General features: G+C 37.8%; 2 protein-coding genes across 5 annotated transcripts; one reads left to right on the top strand and one right to left on the bottom strand.

Moving 5' to 3' along the window:
- Positions 1-433: 433 nt before the first annotated feature.
- LOC145477827 (uncharacterized) lies at positions 434-5,395 on the bottom strand. The gene is made up of 2 exons (XM_081455672.1): positions 5,220-5,395; positions 434-1,335 (listed from the first exon to the last, which is right to left on the bottom strand). The coding sequence occupies exons 1-2, from the start codon at positions 5,317-5,319 to the stop codon at positions 881-883; spliced, it is 555 nt and encodes a 184-aa protein (XP_081311798.1). The 5' UTR covers positions 5,320-5,395; the 3' UTR covers positions 434-880.
- On the top strand, positions 5,391-19,589 carry LOC145477804 (uncharacterized). 4 transcript variants are annotated; one of them, XM_081455635.1, is made up of 9 exons: positions 5,418-5,473; positions 6,627-6,668; positions 6,769-6,821; positions 9,094-9,168; positions 9,636-9,695; positions 10,249-11,340; positions 12,411-12,453; positions 18,453-18,510; positions 19,073-19,589. In XM_081455635.1, the coding sequence occupies exons 2-8, from the start codon at positions 6,661-6,663 to the stop codon at positions 18,499-18,501; spliced, it is 1,380 nt and encodes a 459-aa protein (XP_081311761.1). In that variant the 5' UTR covers positions 5,418-5,473; positions 6,627-6,660; the 3' UTR covers positions 18,502-18,510; positions 19,073-19,589. The 4 variants fall into 4 exon arrangements, with proteins under 4 accessions (XP_081311765.1, XP_081311761.1, XP_081311763.1 ...); XM_081455639.1 differs by lacking the exon at positions 6,627-6,668 and having other exon boundaries at positions 5,391-5,473; XM_081455637.1 differs by lacking the exon at positions 12,411-12,453.
- The last annotated feature ends 264 nt before the right edge of the window (positions 19,590-19,853 follow it).

Genomic DNA, 19,853 nt, shown 5'->3' with positions numbered 1-19,853 from the left:
AAGTACATGAGACATGTAAGCAAAGGTTTCATTACGATTTTGAGCTAAAAGGCAATCAGTCAATTTTTGTTTTTTTGAGCACAACGTTTTTAAATATAAAAAAACCCAGGCGGAAAAAATCGTTCTCAAAGACGGTCAATTTCCTCAATGCCTTGCATGCCCTTAGTGTAACCTCTGCTTTGATGTTGCATCTTGATTCACCCCGTTTTCGTAAATAATTAAGTTTTAAAGTCCTGAAAGGTCTTGAAACAACAAGAGGTTGTTTTAATTCATACCTGGTAATTGTACAGTATTTTTTCTGATGTTAAGTGTTTGTAAATTAGCAAGATCAATAAAGAACAAGAATTAAGTCTGTTGTTTCCACAAAATAATATGGGAACACTCATTGTCTTATGCGCTAATTCGACACAACCCGTTTTGATTCGACATCGTTTTGTTAAAACATTGGAACAGTTTACAACCCTAATGGAACACACTGGATGATCTCCGGGTTAGTGTTTAAGCACGCAGAACAGTCTTGCATTATGCAACATGTTAGTTCATTTGATCACCACATAGCACAACAAACCCCAAAATGCTGATTTGATTTTACTCTCTACACACAATAACATAATATATGTGAGTCACTACAAAACTAGATTGGTCATCAGTTGGTTTCCATATAGAACTAGTTTTGTGCAGCTACAGTCGCATATATCTGATCACAGATAGTTTGTAAATGTGTGTTGAAAATGAGTTTTTTCCTACCCATGGCCAAGGTGCGGTTACTTTCTTGGCTTTGACAAGCACAGTTTTCGCAGGAAATGAAAAATGTTTACCAATTTCACTCATAACCATTGCATTACCTCAGACATGTAACTCTAGTAAGGTTAGAAGTATGTTAACAATAGCGGCCTAACATCTTGTTCAACAATTTCCGCTGCTGCTTGTTACATAACCGTGGCTGTCTCAGTTTGCGACTTTTTCTGGGTCCTTTTTTCATCATGTTGTGATTTTTTCCTGGTGGCCAATATTTCAGCTGTCCATTTCCTGTTCTGAAAAACCTCTTTGCAACAGCCTTGACAGTTTTTGGTTTACCATGTTTATTGCGGGAATTGACCGATCTTGTGGGTATAACTAAACCACAGGGACTCTGAATCGGTCCTGCTTGCTTCACAGAATTTGAAACAGAATCAAAACTGTAAATACTTCTAGTGACTCCAAGATGTCTTTGCAGAATCTTTATCCTTTGCACGCCAGTTTTCCATTCATTTGCCTGTATGTTGCATGTGGAAAACATTGATGTCTGAGACTTCACGACACTAGTTAACCTCGCGATCTTGGTGAATTCCAAAGCTAAATAGAGACAAAATCGATATTATAAGAACTAGAACTTCACAATGGCTTTCAAACTACTTAGATATCTCCCAGGACAAAATCGCAAAACCAGAATTACAGAATTCTGGCTATGCTACTTTCCTGGGTGTGGGAGGTGTGGTGGCCTCATGGTTAGTGAGCTCGACTCTGGAGCAAGCAGTCCGGGTTTGAGCCCTGGCCAGGGACATTGTGTTGTGTTCTTGGGCAAGACACATTACTCTCACCCTGTAATGGACTACTCCTAGTTACTTCATGCTACAAAAACCGGGCAAAGCTCTGGCCTGATGGGCCACTTGGCTTGTGTGCAGACTTAACCTACATGTACTTGCCTGAGTGCAACAAATTACAATGTGAAATGACTTTGTATTGAAACAACCTACAACCTAAATATATTTATAACACAATTTATTATATGGCTGTGTCTCACAAGGACTGGGAACTACAGAATTCACAAATTTGATTGGTTGAAATCAATATTGAAAGTGGTCTAGATTTTCCCATCTAGACTGGCATCCAGACTGGTAATGTTTTGCAGTGAAAAAGTTGCAAACTAAAATGCAAAATCATTGACTATTTTTTTCTAATAATATTTATTTATGGAAGTGCCAAAAAGCCTGACAAGAAAAAAAAAGTAAAGAGGATGAGCAAACTTTGGCAGAATTAAATTCAGCTCATCTCTCATAAATTATTCATAGACTGGCCACTTTCCTGGTAAATTGTACCCTACTCTACCTATTCTGAAATTAATTTTTTCATTTGTTAATATGTTTCAACAAGAGACTATAATATCACAATCTTTTGGTCGCAATCATGTCTTCCTCTTTTCGTATTTTTGCTGATTTTCCCTATTCTAGACCAATGTACCCTATTCTAGACTATTATTATTATTATTGATTTCTATACCCCTTCTCAGAATAAACTGCCTGAAAACCATACTCTTCACAGCAGCATGTACCCACATACAGTTTACATATGGGAGTACTGGGAGCAGTCAGCATTAGAATGTTGTTAAAAATACAAAATGAGGAAGACATGATTGCAACAAAGAGATTATGATATCATGGTCTCTTGTTGAGAAATATCAACAACAAATGAAGAAATAAATTTCAAAGGGATGATAATTCAGTAATACTTCAAGGACACTAAATTTCACCTTTTTATTCCAGTTAAGAGCCTCTGCCTGAGAGACTGTGGCAGACTTAGAAATGAGGGTCGGCCAATTTTCCTAAAATTCCACCCACAAAGTCCTTATGCAGACTTCTGGAAAATGCCAAAATTCACCCAAGTTCTAGATATCAGTGTCCTGAGGATCCTGTGAGGTTAATTTTAACCCAAATTTTGGAAGATTTTCATTAACTCCCTCACAGACACAAAAGTCAGGTGAGGTTAATTTTCGACCAAAATTTGGGCACTCTTCAACAACTCCCTCACATAATAAGAAATAATTCCAAACAAAACAAAAGTCACCTACATAAAGCCCAATGATTAAGCATTTATAGGTTGAGATATATACTCATAAGAATATTTCTCTTACATGTACTGTTAATCTGAATGTAGGCCTCTGAACTTTCAGGCCTATTATTTTGGATACCCAAATAATTTATCACAAAATTTTAACATCCCAACCTGTAAAGTTTAACCCTTAAAGGAGCTATGTCACAGTTTGTGCATGTTGAAGAGTTTAGCTTAAACTTTTCAAGTTCGTTGTTTGTAATCTCCATCCTTACGGTTACACAATACATGTACCTTAGCGGGTGTCCTTCAGAAAAAAATTGTAGCTGCATTGTTTTCAAGGAAACTACCAATAACTATACAGCATTAGAAAGGTCATGAACTGTAGAATTCGGAAAAAAATATCCACTGTTTCGGTCGTGCCTTTGTTAAGAAGAAAGAAGCTGAGAAACGGAAAACAACCAATTGTCAATCCACCGAATTAATCCGGTATCAAGTGCCAGCAGTGATGTTTAAATACTGCACAGTGTTAATTCAGCAAGTATCAGTCTCTCAAAGTGCGTCAGGGTTTTCATGTATCCTTATTGGTTATCTTTTAAATACAGATCTGTAAAGTTATAACATCGAATAATTTGCTGACCCTCTTGCGTTTGTGGCCGTCACGAGAAAACTATTCATACTATAAAAAATCCCTGACACACTTTTGATCCTCATGTTCTAGCCAAATGAAAATCTGCCAATTCTACATACCCTATTAATTCATTAAAAGAGATGGTATTCTTGTGAAAAACTGTTGCAAGCTATCACTGTTTAAAGAGTTGTAAACATGTCATGCCTTTAGTTGGACACATGCCAACAGAATATGCTGCCAGCCAATGAAATCATGGCACCCCTAGCATTCACAATGAGTGATTATGTTTTTTGTGGGAATTCCAGAGCAATAATAGTGTAACATTCATGTTCTCCTTGTTGAACTTCAGTGTGCGTTTTTAGAGCAGTCTTCACTGCTCATGAGAAATGGGTAAAACAGAGAGAAATAAGCAGGGTAAGAGAATGGGTACCAGTATGCACAATCCCTTGCCATTGTCGGCCAAAGTTTTCTTGTCTTCAAGAAATTCCACTTTTGCCTTCTTCTTAGGGCCTGGCTGCAATATTTTCACTGTCTAAGGACTTTTCTCTTCCTTTTTAGCATGTTTCATGACCTCAATAAAAAGTGATAGGTACCACAAAAGAGTGAATTAACTCGAGAACACCACTGCGAAATAGTGTGTACCTAGAAATGCTAATGAGGCCCTTGTAATAAGAGCTAACGGAGGAACCTGTTTCATGCAAAATGTTGATACACTATGAGGATTATGACACCTGACTGTTTTATTAACTTTTACTAAAAAACGTTTTTTTCTAAAATATAAGTTGTGCACGTTTAAGATTTTACTTTCATTTCTTGCGAAATGTTAGATTTTATAGTGACCCTTTTGTTTTACTTAAAAAGAAAAATTTGACAAAAGTAGCATTTTTTTAAGGTTGCTCGTTGCTCGCAAGCAGTGCATTGATATGGTTTCTCGTCTGTATGTCGTCTTGCATGATCTCTGAGGCCTGTTCCTCTTTGTTACATGATTAAGTCACTTCACTGAGATTTGAGAAGGAGAGTGATGTTATAGTTTGGTATTCTGAACTATACCTTTCCATGCTATTCTTATGATTTGAAAGTGACAGTTTGATATCTCAATTTACCACTTTTTCAGGTTAATCATTATGATAGTGACAATTACAGAATTTCCAAGAGAAAATTATTGAGCAACTATCACGATAATCTCATACAGTATGATATTTGACATGTACATTGTGATAAAAATGATTTCTCGATATTATCACTCTATTGTGTCCAAAATATTGTTAAAATATCATAATATTCATTATCAAACTAATGATAATTTCTATCAAGATATTTTGATAAACTGCAATCCTGCAGCTTAGTGTGGGAAGAGAACCCTGGGGAAAATAATTGTCTTGAGTCCCAGTGAAGGCTTCATTTTATTATCATCATCATTATTTTTATCATCTTTGAGCGATCCACAGTTCCATGTTTAATCGCCATTGAATAAATTCGTCAGGGATCGTTTTTGGGGTTGACACGAAGAAAAATTAGGATCATTTTGGGGTCGGGATCACTTCGGAAGCAGTACAGCACCTCCCAGCATTTTCTACTCCTTTTCCCATCTCAAAAAGACATTTCTGGTTTAAGGATTCCGGACCTTGGTTTCCAGAATTCCGGGTTTCCAAGTTTCCGGCATTCCCGCTTTTACAGTTTTAGGAGAACCCAACAGAAATCTTGCACATTGACATGAACTGTTTCACGCAGCACTTTTAGAGAAAACGGAAGGAATACTATTCAAACGTTATTATCCTACCTTTTGGTCTCAATGCTGTGGAAACTGTCCGTACAGAAGAGTGAACATTACAAGTAAAGAACCTTCTCGAAACAGAAAACATGGCCGCCACTGCCGCCATATCAAGGATGCGGTCAGCGGATTGCAGCCACTGACCATGAACCGTGGATCCAAGTCACGTGATGCATTTCGGCGGGAACTGGGAAAAATAAAGAGTTTCTGGAGAAAAGTTGAAGGAGTGGTTGATTTCTCAGGATTATTGTTATTCCAAACTCGTAAGTATAGTAGCTTAGTTATGAGTGTTCTTAGGTCTGTTTATATAAAACAGGATCAGAGCCACCGATTGACTGATGGCTAAACTTCAGAATACCCGGCCACTTATATGTGTTTTCAAATGCTGCTACCGCGGTCCCACAGTCGTGACAATTAACATAATAATTGTATATAAAATCCACGAATATACCTCGTTCTTTCGTCCACTGCGGGACCGCGGACCGCGGTAGCACTTCACGTTAACACTTAGTTCATTTCTTGTTCATCGACTGCAGGACTGCGGACCGCGGTAGCACTTCACTTTAACACTTAGTTCATTTCTTGTTCATCGACTAAAGGACTGCGGACCACGGACCACGGGAGCAGTAGATTTAAGGAGGGCGTGTGTGGCCGGGTATTCCGAAGTTCCTTGATTTCGAGTAGTTAAATTAGTCATTTCATGTTCAGTTATTAAAACCTTTCCGGGTATTCATGTATAATTATGAACAGCGCACTAGTGAATGAAGCCCGGCATAGCCAGACGAATCCAATCGAACTGAATTTCAATCCATGGATCGAGTTCGATCGAAATCGATTAAAATCCAACTCACACAAAAATAACTGGACAGTCGAAGTCAATCGAACGTTTGATTTCCGAACTCTTGATTTTTGTAAAACTGTGGTTGAAATCAGTAACAAGGCTTTCGAGGCTCAAGCTACTTCCAAAAGGGGTACTATGTTCCCTTGATCCCTTGAAAATTTCATTTTTTCTTCCTTGTTCCCCATAATAAATTCCATTTTCCACTAGACTTTGTGTTCAAAGTTCCCTTTAGTAGTAAAGATACCCTTGTTTCCTGAAATTAATTCCAAAAATATATCTCGTTCCCTGGAGATAAAGTGTTCATGTTCCCTTGTTCCCCCAAAGACCTGGAAGATCCTCACTTTGGTAGAACACATGTATTTTTTGCGTGTTTTTGAGACCACACAATGCATCAATTTCTGTTTCTGCCCATAACATGATCTTTGTTGAAGTGAATTTATTCACTGAAGTTCAGTTACACAGTTAAACGTAATCCATTGGATTGTGCTCAATTTTGAGTTTAGTTGCCAAACTCGATTGGTTTGGAAATCATACTCACCCAAAGTTCACTGTTTGATTTTGATTTGTAATCAAAGGGCATGTTGAAAGAAGCCCATAAACGAGAGCTGAATGTGCATGTAAGTTGTCTTAATTTGAATTATTAAAAAAAAATTAAATTCTAGTCATCCAGTGAAGGAATAAAAATTAAATCACAATTTTGGTGCTTTCTTTTTGTAGACATGATATGGCTGGTAAAAACAAAGGATCAAATTCCCTTAAGAGAAAGGGAGGTAAGACAAGCCTGTTCTCTCTGATACATACACTCACCAAAAAGGCATTTGCAACATGACAAGAAAGATACCTACAACTAACAACTAAACAACAACTTTATTATTATTATTATGACTCATATATTTACAATTTTTACAGAAATAGGTGTACAGATTAAGTTAAAAATGTTTGATAATAGAAAGAACACGAACCCGCAGGTAGCCTGGGCTAATCTAGGTGGGCCACATCTATATTTATATTAAAGTAAATAAATAAATAAATAAGTAAATAAATAAATAAATAAAAAATAAGATTGTCATGCAACTACTTATAGAAGGATTTACAAAACCGTTTAATACAAGTACATTTACATATTTTGATTGACACTAGGAGCTATGATTTACTAAAGATAAACTAAACTATGGGTTAAAATTAATCAGGAACTAAATTTAACAACTTGAGTCAGGGTGTTGACTTCAACATAGTCATCCCTATCAGAAAGAGTCAAATAAAAATCTACGAATTGTTTTCTTAAAGATTGGTTTAGATAAATCTCTCCAGTCTGGAGAAATTTGATTCCATAGTATCACTCCAGTTCTCGAAAAAGAGCATTTGAAAATTTCCAACTTAACTTCTTTCCAAAGGTAATTCCCTTTTGCGACATGCCTTGTGTTGTACCCATGAATTTCATTTGACCTTGTGAAAAGAGCTCTGATAGGCGAAGAGGCTAGTTTTTTTCCAAATATCATGCATGAGATTCACAACCGCGTCAAAATAGATCATATTTACAGGTAAAATCTTTGATTGAATGAAAAGAGGGATAGCATGAGCATCACTGGCCGCAAAATAAATCAGTCGAAGAGCTCGTTTTTGGAGAACAAGTAGTTTGCCAGTGTACGACTTGGCTGCGCGACCCCATACACAAATCCCGTAGGATGAATATGGCAGAATAAGCAAGCGATAAATCATTAAAAGAGTTTCAGTTAGAACAAAGTGTCTTAGTCTGGCTAGAATTCCAATAGTCTTACTTATTTTCAATGAGATAAAGTCGATATGGTGCTTCTACTTTGGGTTAAAATCAGTAAGAATTCCCAGAAATTTCACAAAATCTTTACGATCTAGAGAACAGAACTTATTGGCACTGTCATCATACATTTTGATTCTAATTTCCTTATTAATCTTCTTTTGGCTCGGACAAAAGATAACAAAATTGGATTTCTTGATATTTAGAGTAAGCTTATTTACAATTAACCACTCTGAAACTTTACTCAACTCTGAGTTAACTACTTGTTCAAGTACTTTTAAATTTTTGTGAGCAAATAGGATAGTGGTGTCGTCTGCAAAAGAAAGAAATTTAATTTATCAGAAGATTTGTGAATATCATTAATATAAGTAAGAAATAAGAGAGGACCCAACACAGATCCCTGGGGGACACCACAAGGATTTAGTTCTTTAGGTGAGACATGCCCATCGATTTGGGTTACTTGGGAACCATTCTAGTATAATTCCTCTGATTCCATAGTGGTACAACTTATCTAATAGAATTTCATGATCAACTGTGTCAAACGCCTTTTTCGGATCGATAAACACTCCAGTAGAGAACATCTCTTTGTCCATGTTGTTTTGGATCCTATTTACTATATCAATTAATGCATGCTGTGTGGAGTGTTTCTCTCTAAAACCGTACTGTGACTCATAAAACAGACCACTTATCTCAAAGAACGATTTTAAACGCTTGTACATTAGTCTTTCAAGGATTCTGTTGAATATAGAGAGCAGCGATATAGGACGATAATTATTGGGGTCGGTATCCTCACCACTTTTGAAGACAGGGACCACTTTAGCTAGGTTTAATTTACTAGGAAAGGTTCCCTCAAGGATCGAAGCATTCATTATTTCCATTAGTGGTTGACTAATAAAACATTTTCCAACTTTTAAAATACTAACAGGGCACGAGTAAACTCCTACGTCTTTAGGCTTTTAATTTTTTTTTGCCTTTCCTTTTTTTCCTTTTGACCTTCTACTGGTCTTGCTTTCAGTTGAAGAATTCCCAAAAAAGCATCATCAAGGTGGGAAATTCTTAGCAGAGAGTAGCCAAGTTTAAATGAGGGAAATTTTGGTCCGAGTTTTTCACTCATATTTCTAAGCATTTTTGTGCATATTCATGCTCAAGTGCCCCAATTTTATAACAGTGTCCCCAATTATGTAGTCACCTAGCTAAATACCCTGACACTTAATGATGATGATAGTAATGCATGCATCCTCCATGAAATTGTGTGTGATTAAATGCAGGTGCTCTTGAAGAAACTGCAGCAAAAAAGAGAAAGACTGAAACAAAAATATCCAAACAAGCTAAAACAAGGAAAGGTGATTATGATTGATTACGCCTTTTTACAGGGGAGCAGGGATGGTGTAGTGGTGCGAGTGCTTGCCTCACAACAGTGTGGCCTAGGTTTGATTCTGACCTGCTGCCACATGTAGTTTGAGATTGCTGTTGGTTCTTGTCTTGCTCAGAAGGCTTAAATTTCTCTAGGAACTCTGGTTCTCTCTCCAGAAAAACCAACATTTCTAAATTCCAATTTGACCAGGATAGATCAAGAAGACCTACGTGTACAATACAACCAGCTACAGGTGTAAGGCTGATTTGGCTGTCTCTAAATATTGTAACATATTTTAATTTTTATTAAGAAAATTTTTGCACTGTTCAAACTCAATACAGTGGCTCGAGGCCTAACACTACAGTTATAAAAATTGTGAAATGTCCTGATGCTTTCCATTACAAGTTATCATGTCTGGTAATTGTAATTCTTTGTTTCCATTTCAACTGACTGCAGCTGTTAGCAAGAAGGACAAGGGAAATAATCAAGCTAAAGTTGGCAACCAGAAGAAAAAAGGTGACTCTGATTGATTGCTGTAAATTTTCAACATGTAACCCACTGCCCCTCTATACAGGGCCAATTATGACTGCCCCTCCACTCATATACTATCATTGTGAAAAAAGTATGACTCGAAATGCTTTTGCGATTTACACAAAATCAAACTATAGAATTTCTTTAATCTTGCATATTCCACTTGCCATGCTCTATAGAAAAGACACTCAGTATGGAATGCTATTGTGAAGCAAGGAAAAAGCCAATTAGGCATCAGAAAACCAAACCACAAACAGCACCAGTAGTTTGTGGTTTATTAGGTTTGCTCGCATGTCATGAACTTTATTGTGATTGGTCAGTACACAAAAAACCTGTCTGAATCAAATCAAGGGCTTGCGTTTTTTTGACTTGCGTAGTCAAAATTGATCCTAGTGCATAACTACTGCTGTGACTGTCTAACTCATGTTGTTCCTGTTTACCTAGTTACTTTCTGATTTCTTTTGATGCTTATAGTTCATTTTTGCAGCGACAGAAACTCCAGAAAACTTTTCAATATCTTTTTTTTTTTGTATTTCAGAAAATCTGCCAAGCCACATGAATACTAAATCCAACAGATGTACATCAAGTTTGAAAAGACACCTGAAAGTTAAGAGTGCCAACAAATGCTACAAATGCACTCAGTGTAAGAAATGTTTTAACTACTCATTGGATTTGAAAAGACACCTAAGGATTCACAGTGGTGAGAAACCCTACAACTGCACTCAGTGTAAGAAATGTTTTAACTGCTCATCGGATTTGAAAAGACACCTAAGGATTCACAGTGGTGAGAAACCTTACAAATGCACTCAGTGTAAGAAATGTTTTAACCGCTCGTCGTATTTGAAAACACACCTAAGGATTCACAGTGGTGAGAAACCCTACAAATGCACTCAGTGTAAGAAATGCTTTAATTGCTCATCAACTTTGAAAAGACACCTAAGGATTCACAGTGGTGAGAAACCCTACAAATGCACTCAGTGTAAGAAATGCTTTAACAACTCATCGGATTTGAAAAGACACCTAAGGATTCACAGTGGTGAGAAACCCTACAAATGCACTCAGTGTAAGAAATGCTTTAGCTACTCATCGAATTTGAAAGCACACCTAAGGATTCACAGTGGTGAGAAACCCTACAAATGCACTCAGTGTAAGAAATGCTTTAACAACTCATCGGATTTGAAAAGACACCTAAGGATTCACAGTGGTGAGAAACCCTACAAATGCACTCAGTGTAAGAAATGCTTTAATTGCTCATCAACTTTGAAAAGACACCTAAGGATTCACAGTGGTGAGAAACCCTACAAATGCACTCAGTGTAAGAAATGCTTTAGCTACTCATCGAATTTGAAAGCACACCTAAGGATTCACAGTGGTGAGAAACCCTACAAATGCACTAAATGTGACAAATCTTTTAACCAATCATCAATGTTAAAACAACACATGAGGATTCACAGTGGTGACAGACGCTTCAAATGCAACCAATGCCGTAAATGCTTCAAGTATAATAAGACTTTGAAAAGACACAGATGTAGGAAACGTTCTAGTGAAGACAGGGAAAATTTCACCTGCTGGATGTGTGGAGAATACTGCCATAATGTGTGCGGGATTCTCTTTCACATGTCTGAACATGGTATGCGGAAATCTTGATACTCAGGAAAGTTGGGGTATACTCCTGTTTGAAAAAAAAAATGTCAAATAGGAATTTATGTGATTAATGATCATGACTGGTAGCATTCACAGTGGACCAGTACCTTACCAGATTTTTATTAGCCATTTTCTAAATCAATTACATGACTGGTTTGAGAAATCTTAAAATTCCAGACTACATTAGTTTTTATGCATTGTTAGTTCCTGTTTGTCTTGTTTTTAATCTTTCTGTTATTCTATTTTGTTATTGAAATTAAATGTAGATTTTGATTTAAGAGGCTTTTTTTCAAGAATTTACCCTTGACACTCAGTCAGTCAGTCACATAGCATATGAACTATCTTGGTAGTTGGAAAGTTGGGATATTAGATTAGTTACCTTAACATTAGCCTCCAGCGCAGACACTTTTTGGGCTCATCATGGTGGGATGAAGAGATTGCTGTCGTGCATTAAAATATTACTGTAGGTACAAAGTTAAGGAAGCCGTCACTTTGTAGTAGTTGACATTGCAATTATTTGGCTGCTTTGGTAAGTTTTCAAGACTAGTGTTATGTTACATTGTGAGTGCTCAAACCAGGCCACATGGACCAAATAGCTATTTTCAACTTTGTTCACTTGGGCAGAGTTAATTATGCAATCAAAACATTAATTGAGAACACAGGCTGGCGATATCTTTTTTTTTTTTTTTGTAAATGAACCACTGACCTTGAAAAATATAAACAAGAAGTTGTTGATCTTTCGGGAAACAGTGTCAATGTTTTTATTAATAATTAATTAGTTTTGATCTTATTTTTTTGAAACAGTTTTAGACTTTGTTGGCCAATAAATTGTTACAGGTAAGAGTTTCGCATGCAAAATTCCCACAAAGGAAACAAAACACCCAAGTGAGATAGAATCCAAAGGGTGTGGACTGATGAACAATCAACACAATTTGTATATATAAAAATTATCTTATTGTCGTGAAACCATCAGCCATATAATCAACAACAAGTTTATTGATTGGATTATAATTCGATGTGAGACATACACTTATAGATATTAGCATTATCATTTAGGATCAAAACTAATGAATCATCAAATGACCAAGTTTTCCAAGAGGTAGGCAACTTCTTGCAACTTTGTTGGGTTTCAAACTTTGTTGCCGAACTGTATTGTTTGCATTCTTTGATTTCTTTTGATTTTACTGGAAAAGACACCATCCTTTGCTCTTGCTGATGTTGCAAGTGCCCTGGTAGTTTTTCACTGGTATTGAATTATGTTGCATTGAATACTTTGTATTAACCAGGACTTAATAACTTTTGCTTAATTAGAGAAGTTGTGTTTCAGCTGCCAGACACAAACGGCTGTATCATGTTTGATTAACATGTCTTTGTAAATAATTAAACGACTAGAGAAGGCTGGTTTACTTCTGGCTACTGGCTTGTTTCGTTTTCTTCTTTCCTTGGGTGAAACTTCCGACTGACTTCCCGTGGTCACACTGCCTTCTCTTAGCGATGGTTTGAAACATTCAAAGCCTCCAAGCGAGAGCAAACCATCCTGAGTCGTCCCCAGGACGTTATTGTAGAAAAGACTTAGCTAGTCGTCAAGTTTAAAATTATTTCCGTAGAAAAAAGCATGTTATCGCTTAACCGTAGATAAAAGTTTTTGTTGAAATTCGCTCAGCTCTTATTGTGAGCTCAACAGGCCACTCTTGAAGGGTTTAAGGGCGGCAACTGTTGAAATAATTCTATTTTTTGTCGCACTGGGACTTGGAATATGGTTACCACCCAAATAAAATCGACATTTCCAACGGCCAACAATCAGCCTGCTCCAGCGTGATTGCTTGCTTGCTTGATTGCTTGCTTGCTTGCTTGCTTGCTTGGACCACGAACAAAGTCATTTTCTTTACTTTCAAATTCTTGCTGTCATTTGTTGAAATTTCTCGGCCGGCTCTGGTTGAAGTCGTTCCACAGAAAAACGTAACATTGTTTATCAGGCGTCAATTCAAGGACTGGCGTTTAAAAACAATATGAAGCCCCGGACACAGGGTCCAACATTTCGAGCATTTTTTTGCGCAACAATTTTTTTTTTTTGCTCAATTCCTGGAATTGTTACGCACAATACTGCAGATGCAGAATTAGATTCTACTTCTGCAAGTGTAGTGGCAAGTCTTGTTTTCCCCTTCAATATTGCACTTAGCAATTTAAGTATGGACACAAGATGTAATTGATAGGGACTATTGGGCACAATGTTGCACCGTGTGTCTGGGCCTTCATTATATAATCGTGATGTTTGTGAATGCCATCTGTCATGTGATATCGGGAAAACAAGTGCAAAAACGACACTAACTGAAAGGCGAGAAACTATTAGCACGTGAAAAAGGTAGCCTGCATAGCTCGACGGTTTAAGCAATTTTTTAAAGCAATTTGAGCGGGAGCGCACAAGTCGGCGAAGCCGCGAGGAAGACTCCCAGACTCCTCGCCGCTTTCTTAGCGCGCTCAATTTGCTAAACCGCCAAGCTACGCAGGCTATGAAAAAGTTAAAACGTGTCGGGGAGTGAAATTAATTGTACTGTTGACATTTGAAACTTTTAAGTAAAAATGACGAAAGGTAGTAATGTTACTGACGATGCGATGATATTCTGTAAACTCTTTGTTATCGGGTGATCGGTTAAATTACTAGTAACTTGAAAAGTCTGTTGTCACAAGCATTCTAGGCCGTGAACATGTCTAGTACACCGATCGTTTCTAAGGGTGGGTTGAGTTTTGAATATCTTGACTTTTATATCCCCTGGGAAAACGCTAGCATGTGTCGCAGCCGTCCTTCCCAAAAGAGAAAATAAGCAATTTTTCTCTTTCGTGGGGGGCGGCTGTGACAGGCTAGAAAAACGCGCTATAGAAATTCAACGTTTAAGGACGGTGCCTACTTTTGTTAATGCGCACACGTTTTGCGCATCACGCAAGGCATGGTTTAAGCGCCACGCGCGCGCTGGGTTGACATGACGCAATTAACTACGCTAACCAGTACGCGACTAAATTGAAAGCAAAATTTTCCTACTGTGACCAAATCAAGTTTAATGAACGTGTACTTAAACCAGGAACACCAGAACAGCAGCATATCGCTAACCACTAACTGTTAACGTCTTCCAGCTGAAAAAACTAGCTGTTATCTGTCGAAAATTATACTGAAATCCAACTGTAGACATGAAGCTGCAGATGGCGTAGTGCGCGCGCAAAACTATTGCGAGATACGCAAATGTTTTACTTACTGGGGAGGCTACAGGAAAAAATGTAACAGTTACCGTAAAAAGTTTTAAAAAGGATCAATAACTTTAAAAAACACGTGGTTACCCCTATATTTTATGTTATGAAATGGAAGTGGCAAGCCTATTCAGCAGGTGATTAGTTTCTGGTTGTGAGCAAAAGATATTTAGACTGTATTTTAGCTGAAACAGAGGTAGGCTGTTAGAGACGCTGAAAGTGCTGTTGCGACGATTTTGTTATTAAAAACATACCAAAAATGGTTTTTATGTTACCATTTACCATGTAGTTTTCAGATCTTTATAAATGTGTTTGCTTTTCTGTATGTAAAGGTGAATTCTAAAGAAAGCTGTGAAGAAATATCCTCTCCATCTCTTTTCAGAAAAATGCTGATGTCAGGATTTCTGTTGAGATTCAAGGCTAATTATCTCGAAAAAATGCGTGGCCACCCTCTTTTTTTATTTATGGATTCGGATAGCCCTTGCGCAAAGATCTACTTTTTCCGCAAGGTCCTAACCTGGCGCAAAAACCTTTGTATTTAGTAGGCACCGTCCTTAAGTAGTAAAAACTTGCTTACACCACATTCGTCTTACAAGCCTTGAACATATTTTCTGAATTTTTAAAACAGTATTTCAAGGGTGCTTAGGGGTTAGATGTTTCGGAGACTGCACTTTATCTTTTGACGATGCAATATTTTAACCTGAACAACAGATAATGATGCAAGATTTTTCTCTCGACAATCTTCAATCCGGCAATATCCATTCCAAGTGTTACCAACTATCTCGGTAGTTGTAGCCTTTAAAAAGGCTACGGCTAGAAGGGTCTGACCGCCAGAAGTGTGGCAGCTCTCGTAAGCTTTTAATTCTCTTCATTGTTAGCAGCTGTTATTGTTTTAGGGCTAGGGGCATTGTTTCTGTTGTTTGTTCTATTGCTCTCTTAAAGGCTATCAAGCCATTCATATGAGACTTTACGCTGACCGCGGCGGGAATGGGGTAGCGATTGGGGCATCGGAGGGGGAGATGTCAATGCAACATAATATATACAATACATGAATTTATATAGCGCTCATTTCCACAGCTCAATGGCGCTTTATATATCAGGGCTGAAAAGTTCAGTACCAAAAGTTATAATGTTTCCTTGCAATTGTGGACCTTATTCCAGACTATTATATATACTCTATATACAGCTCCCTTAGGGAGGCGCGGTGGCCTCATGGTTAGTGCGCTCGTCTCCGGATCATGCATGCAGACTTTACCTATATACAGCTCCCTGACATTTTTAGCTTTTTAGTTTCAGTAAAAAGCGCATATAAGAACCCAGTGATTTAAGAACCTATAAAAATAGGTTTTTATACAAAGAAAAAAAAAACTCCAATTTTGATGGTCTAAATTCTGGAATTTTATTGTGTGAGAAACTTTTGACAAAAAGTTAAGGTTCCTATTTCATTGATTTACATTTTTTGGAATTTCACTAGAAATATGTTTTCTATAAAGCTACGGTGCAATATAGGGCATATAAAATCTAAATATCTTATAAGATAAAATATAGAAAAATATTGGAAAGTAGTTTTGTTGTTGAAAATAAAAGTTCTAAACCATTATGTATTGGTAAATATGTTAACTAATATTAAAATGGAGTAAATGATGTGTTGTTGCTATGAAAAAAGTTACCGAAATAATGGCTGAATTATTTAAGTCCCTTGAGTATGGTAGGAATCACTAGTTTTATACGACAGCATTCAAAGATGACAGGATACGTTCAAAGACAAACTAGTTGAAGAGATTCCTGTTACACGTTAAAATGTTACTGTAGATAAAACGAACATTTTAGGTTTACATTTAGGGTGCGTCTCTTTGGAGTGATCTGGATCAGGATCAGTGATCTAATCACTCGGATCATGGTATATCAAAGGAAAGACGAATCCACTCTGGTCACGGATTACTCAGCTCCTTTTATGCACCATGATCAGAATGATCTTGGATCATTGGTCAACTTGATCCTAGCCTGTAGAACAGGCGGATTAGACGGGCAGAGAGCGAAACGCGATACACGAGCGCAGAGCGCTCGTGGTCGCGCTCCGCGCTCGTGTATCACCAGGACGGAAAAAGGCCGGGTACACATAAGCGCCCTGTATATCACACTTCGTGGTACTTGATCCTGAGCGATCACCGCACTGGCCTCACCACAGGATTCTTGCTCGGCCCGCCAAAACGGGAGATTATGCACAGTCATTCTATACCTTTAAAACCATTTACAGTGTTGTGCGATCTTTCCACGGGTAGCCTGCAGAACAGGCGTAATTTTTTGCGTATTTTAGGGGAACAGAGGCGAAAGCGAGGCGAACGCGAGGAGAAGGGCGCGAAAAAATAACGCTTTATTTTATTCGCGCTTTTCCCCTCGCGCTCGGCTCGCTTTCACCTCTGTTTACCTAAAATACGGAAAAAATTACGCCTGTTCTGCAGGCTATTCTACGGGTTGTATCATATCATTCTTTGCTGTTTCTCGTTTTCTGGTTGTAAGGTGTCACTTGATCGCTTCTTTATCTAGGTAAGCAGTTGAACTAGTAATTCTAAACCTTTTCGCAGCAATGCTTTATCGAAAATCGATTTAGAAATCTGCTTCACCTTTCAGCTGCTTGTGGAACCTCTCTTGTGCTCGCAGCTTCCTCATGTTTCGTCAACAAGCTGATATCAAACTGTTTGTTTCAGCGCACTTTGCGGCTTTTATCGATACATTCTTAGCATATTCCTGTCCCGTAGTAACATGAAATAATGCGCCGTTGAATCCGATCAATGGAGGTTTGGACAACATAACACAGGGCTCGATTGCCTCGGCTATGTCGGGTCTGGACTTCAGGATTAAGGACAGAGAGTCAGTTTTATATTGCGTGAAGATGCAATTAACTTCCAACTTCCACCAAAGGTACTCAGAAATCTTACCAGTACCAGCGATGCTAACAATACTTTCTACAGTTGTATGCCCTAAATTAGCTTTGTTTCATTTGTTAAAATCAACATTTCTAAGTAACAGTTGGCCAGTGCAGTTTAGGGCCTTCAGTTATGTCTCGTCAATCGGGCTGGCTCGGTTTCCGAGATCTTGCCTTGCCACTCTTTTCTTCGTAAAAATGTCAATGTGTTCATATGAGAAGCTCTGCTGGCCTTGTTACTGAGATCTCAGTTTCTGCAACCAAGATCTTGATTACATGGATGTTAAACTTATCATTTGGTGTTAGGTCCTTTATATCACATCTGGTTCAAGCAAAATTAATCTTTTATCGATTTTAAGTTTTTTGGTTGCTGTTTCTACAGAAATATCAAATATCAAAACTTCAGTCTATTTCCAACAACTGGTGTAAGGTTAACATCAATTGGATGAAATGAAGTGTGGTAAAAAGCTCAATAAAAATGTTTGGTATGGTCCAAAATAACTGTATCTGGGCATTCCACTCTGATGAGTTTCTGTGCTCCTCTACCCAAAGTAGAAGTCCGCAGTGCTAATGATGCTCTCAATTAGATGTAATGCCTGGTAACTGTAGTTCTATTGTTCCAGCTACACCCCGGAGGCAGGGAAACACTCGAACTACAATGAACAAACAAAAGAAAAGTGACTGTGATTGATTGCTACACATAAAAACCTGTTAGAGGCTAATAATATTTGCCATATTGTGCAAAACTGAATATAACAGGAGTTAGATACAATGCACCAGTGATGGTAACAGGAGAAAACACTTTGATCATGAAAATTCTATATTTCCACTCTTCTACTGACGCTACATGTATAGATCAAGAGTTTGTGTGTCTAGTAATTGTGATGTCTTCTCATGTGTTGCACTGACTCTAGGAGTTTTTCACGAAACAGGTACCAAGACAACACCAGCCAAGGCAGCAAAACTGGAGAAAAGGACTGAAGATTATTGGTATTTACGACTTCTTAATGTTGTACAGTTTTAAAGTTAAACCCACTGCCCCTGCTGTGGGCCAAATTCGAACTCAATGGCAGTTACTGTCTCGAGATAAACAAGAACTCCCATGACACCTTGAACATTTAAACATGCAGATTAATGCTCTCTTAAAGTCTTGAGAGAGCACAGGGAGATAGAGACCAAGGTAGCACCTTAAGGTAGAGCCCCATACCTTACAAAATATGGTAACCCATCGATCTAAGAAAATTTGGGTGTCACATGACTGTCCGTATGTACGTCCGTACGTCCGTACGCTAAGCCTCATACCTTGAAAAATAAGAGGGTAGCACCATTACCATCGGTACATCTTTGATATTGGACCTCCATGCTATGATTAATTGTCAGCTGTCAAAACAAGGTATCCGCTCACCGGTATCATGTGATCATATCGTGGGCTCAGGTTAAGAGTTCGCATGTCTTTTGAAAGTTGACCGCCGACGAGGTACTGTTTTTTCTTTTTGGAGCTCAATTTGAGTTTTCTAAAATAATTTGTTTGTACTGGCAAACTCTTTTTCAGTTTTGCTCAAAGAAGGTGTGCCTAAGAATGAAGAATTAGAAAGACTGGCTACGAGTATCGACGACAAGTGGATCCAACTTGGTCGTCGATTAAAACTCGAGGAACCATTTCTTCAAGCCCTATGTAGAAATTTTGATTTACACCATGAAAGGGTGTTTGGGATACTGTTATATTGGAAAGAACAGCGCGGTTCTGCCGCAACATATAAGTCTTTATCTGATGCTTTAAAGCACAAGCTGGTGAAACGAAAAGACTTGGCGGAGAAGTATTGCTTCAAGCAACAGTTATCATGCCAGTAAATATGGCCGTATGTGACATAGTGTATTGTTATTAGTGTAAGTATGTAGTATTGTAAGTAATGCATTTTATTGTACTGTTAAAAAAATAAAATGTCGAAAAAAAAATATGGAGAAACAACCGTTATTTTATTTTTATAGAAAACTTGGTGTATGCGAAGCATACTTCTTTGTGTCAGTATTGAAAATATTTGCGTAAGACGTGATAAAATACATTTCAGACGTTATAGTTGTGATGTTAAATGTCATGGTCATGGGTTATGGGTTTAATTCCTGTCGGGTACTCAGATTTTTTCTGTCCCACTGCACGCTCTAGTCATGATGATCAGATCATTTTTCACATTTCATTACCGAGCTTAAAATTCACCATCTTTATTCACTTATCACACTCACGATGACTTCGACAATGCTGATCCTAGCAGTATGCAGGACGCACGTCACATATGAACTCAGTTAAATGGTTCTGCTCCCCATGATTTCTCGTA

The sequence above is a fragment of the Orbicella franksi genome, chromosome 2 (genome assembly GCF_964199315.1).
Source record: "Orbicella franksi chromosome 2, jaOrbFran1.1, whole genome shotgun sequence".
Taxonomy (NCBI): domain Eukaryota; kingdom Metazoa; phylum Cnidaria; class Anthozoa; order Scleractinia; family Merulinidae; genus Orbicella; species Orbicella franksi.
The sequence above is the reverse complement of the archived record's forward strand: the minus strand, read 5'-3'. Positions and strand labels throughout refer to the sequence as shown.

Excerpts from the sequence above, each read along its gene's own strand:
- LOC145477804 (XM_081455636.1), top strand. Across the intron at positions 9,169-9,635 it reads ACAAGCTAAAACAAGGAAAG|CTGTTAGCAAGAAGGACAAG; the intron begins GTGATTATGATT and ends AACTGACTGCAG. Across the intron at positions 9,696-10,248 it reads TGGCAACCAGAAGAAAAAAG|AAAATCTGCCAAGCCACATG; the intron begins GTGACTCTGATT and ends TTTGTATTTCAG.
- LOC145477827 (XM_081455672.1), bottom strand. The coding sequence starts at position 5,319 with ATGGCGGCAGTGGCGGCCATGTTTTCTGTTTCGAGAAGGTTCTTTACT. Across the intron at positions 1,336-5,219 it reads CACAGCATTGAGACCAAAAG|CTTTGGAATTCACCAAGATC; the intron begins GTAGGATAATAA and ends GTCTCTATTTAG.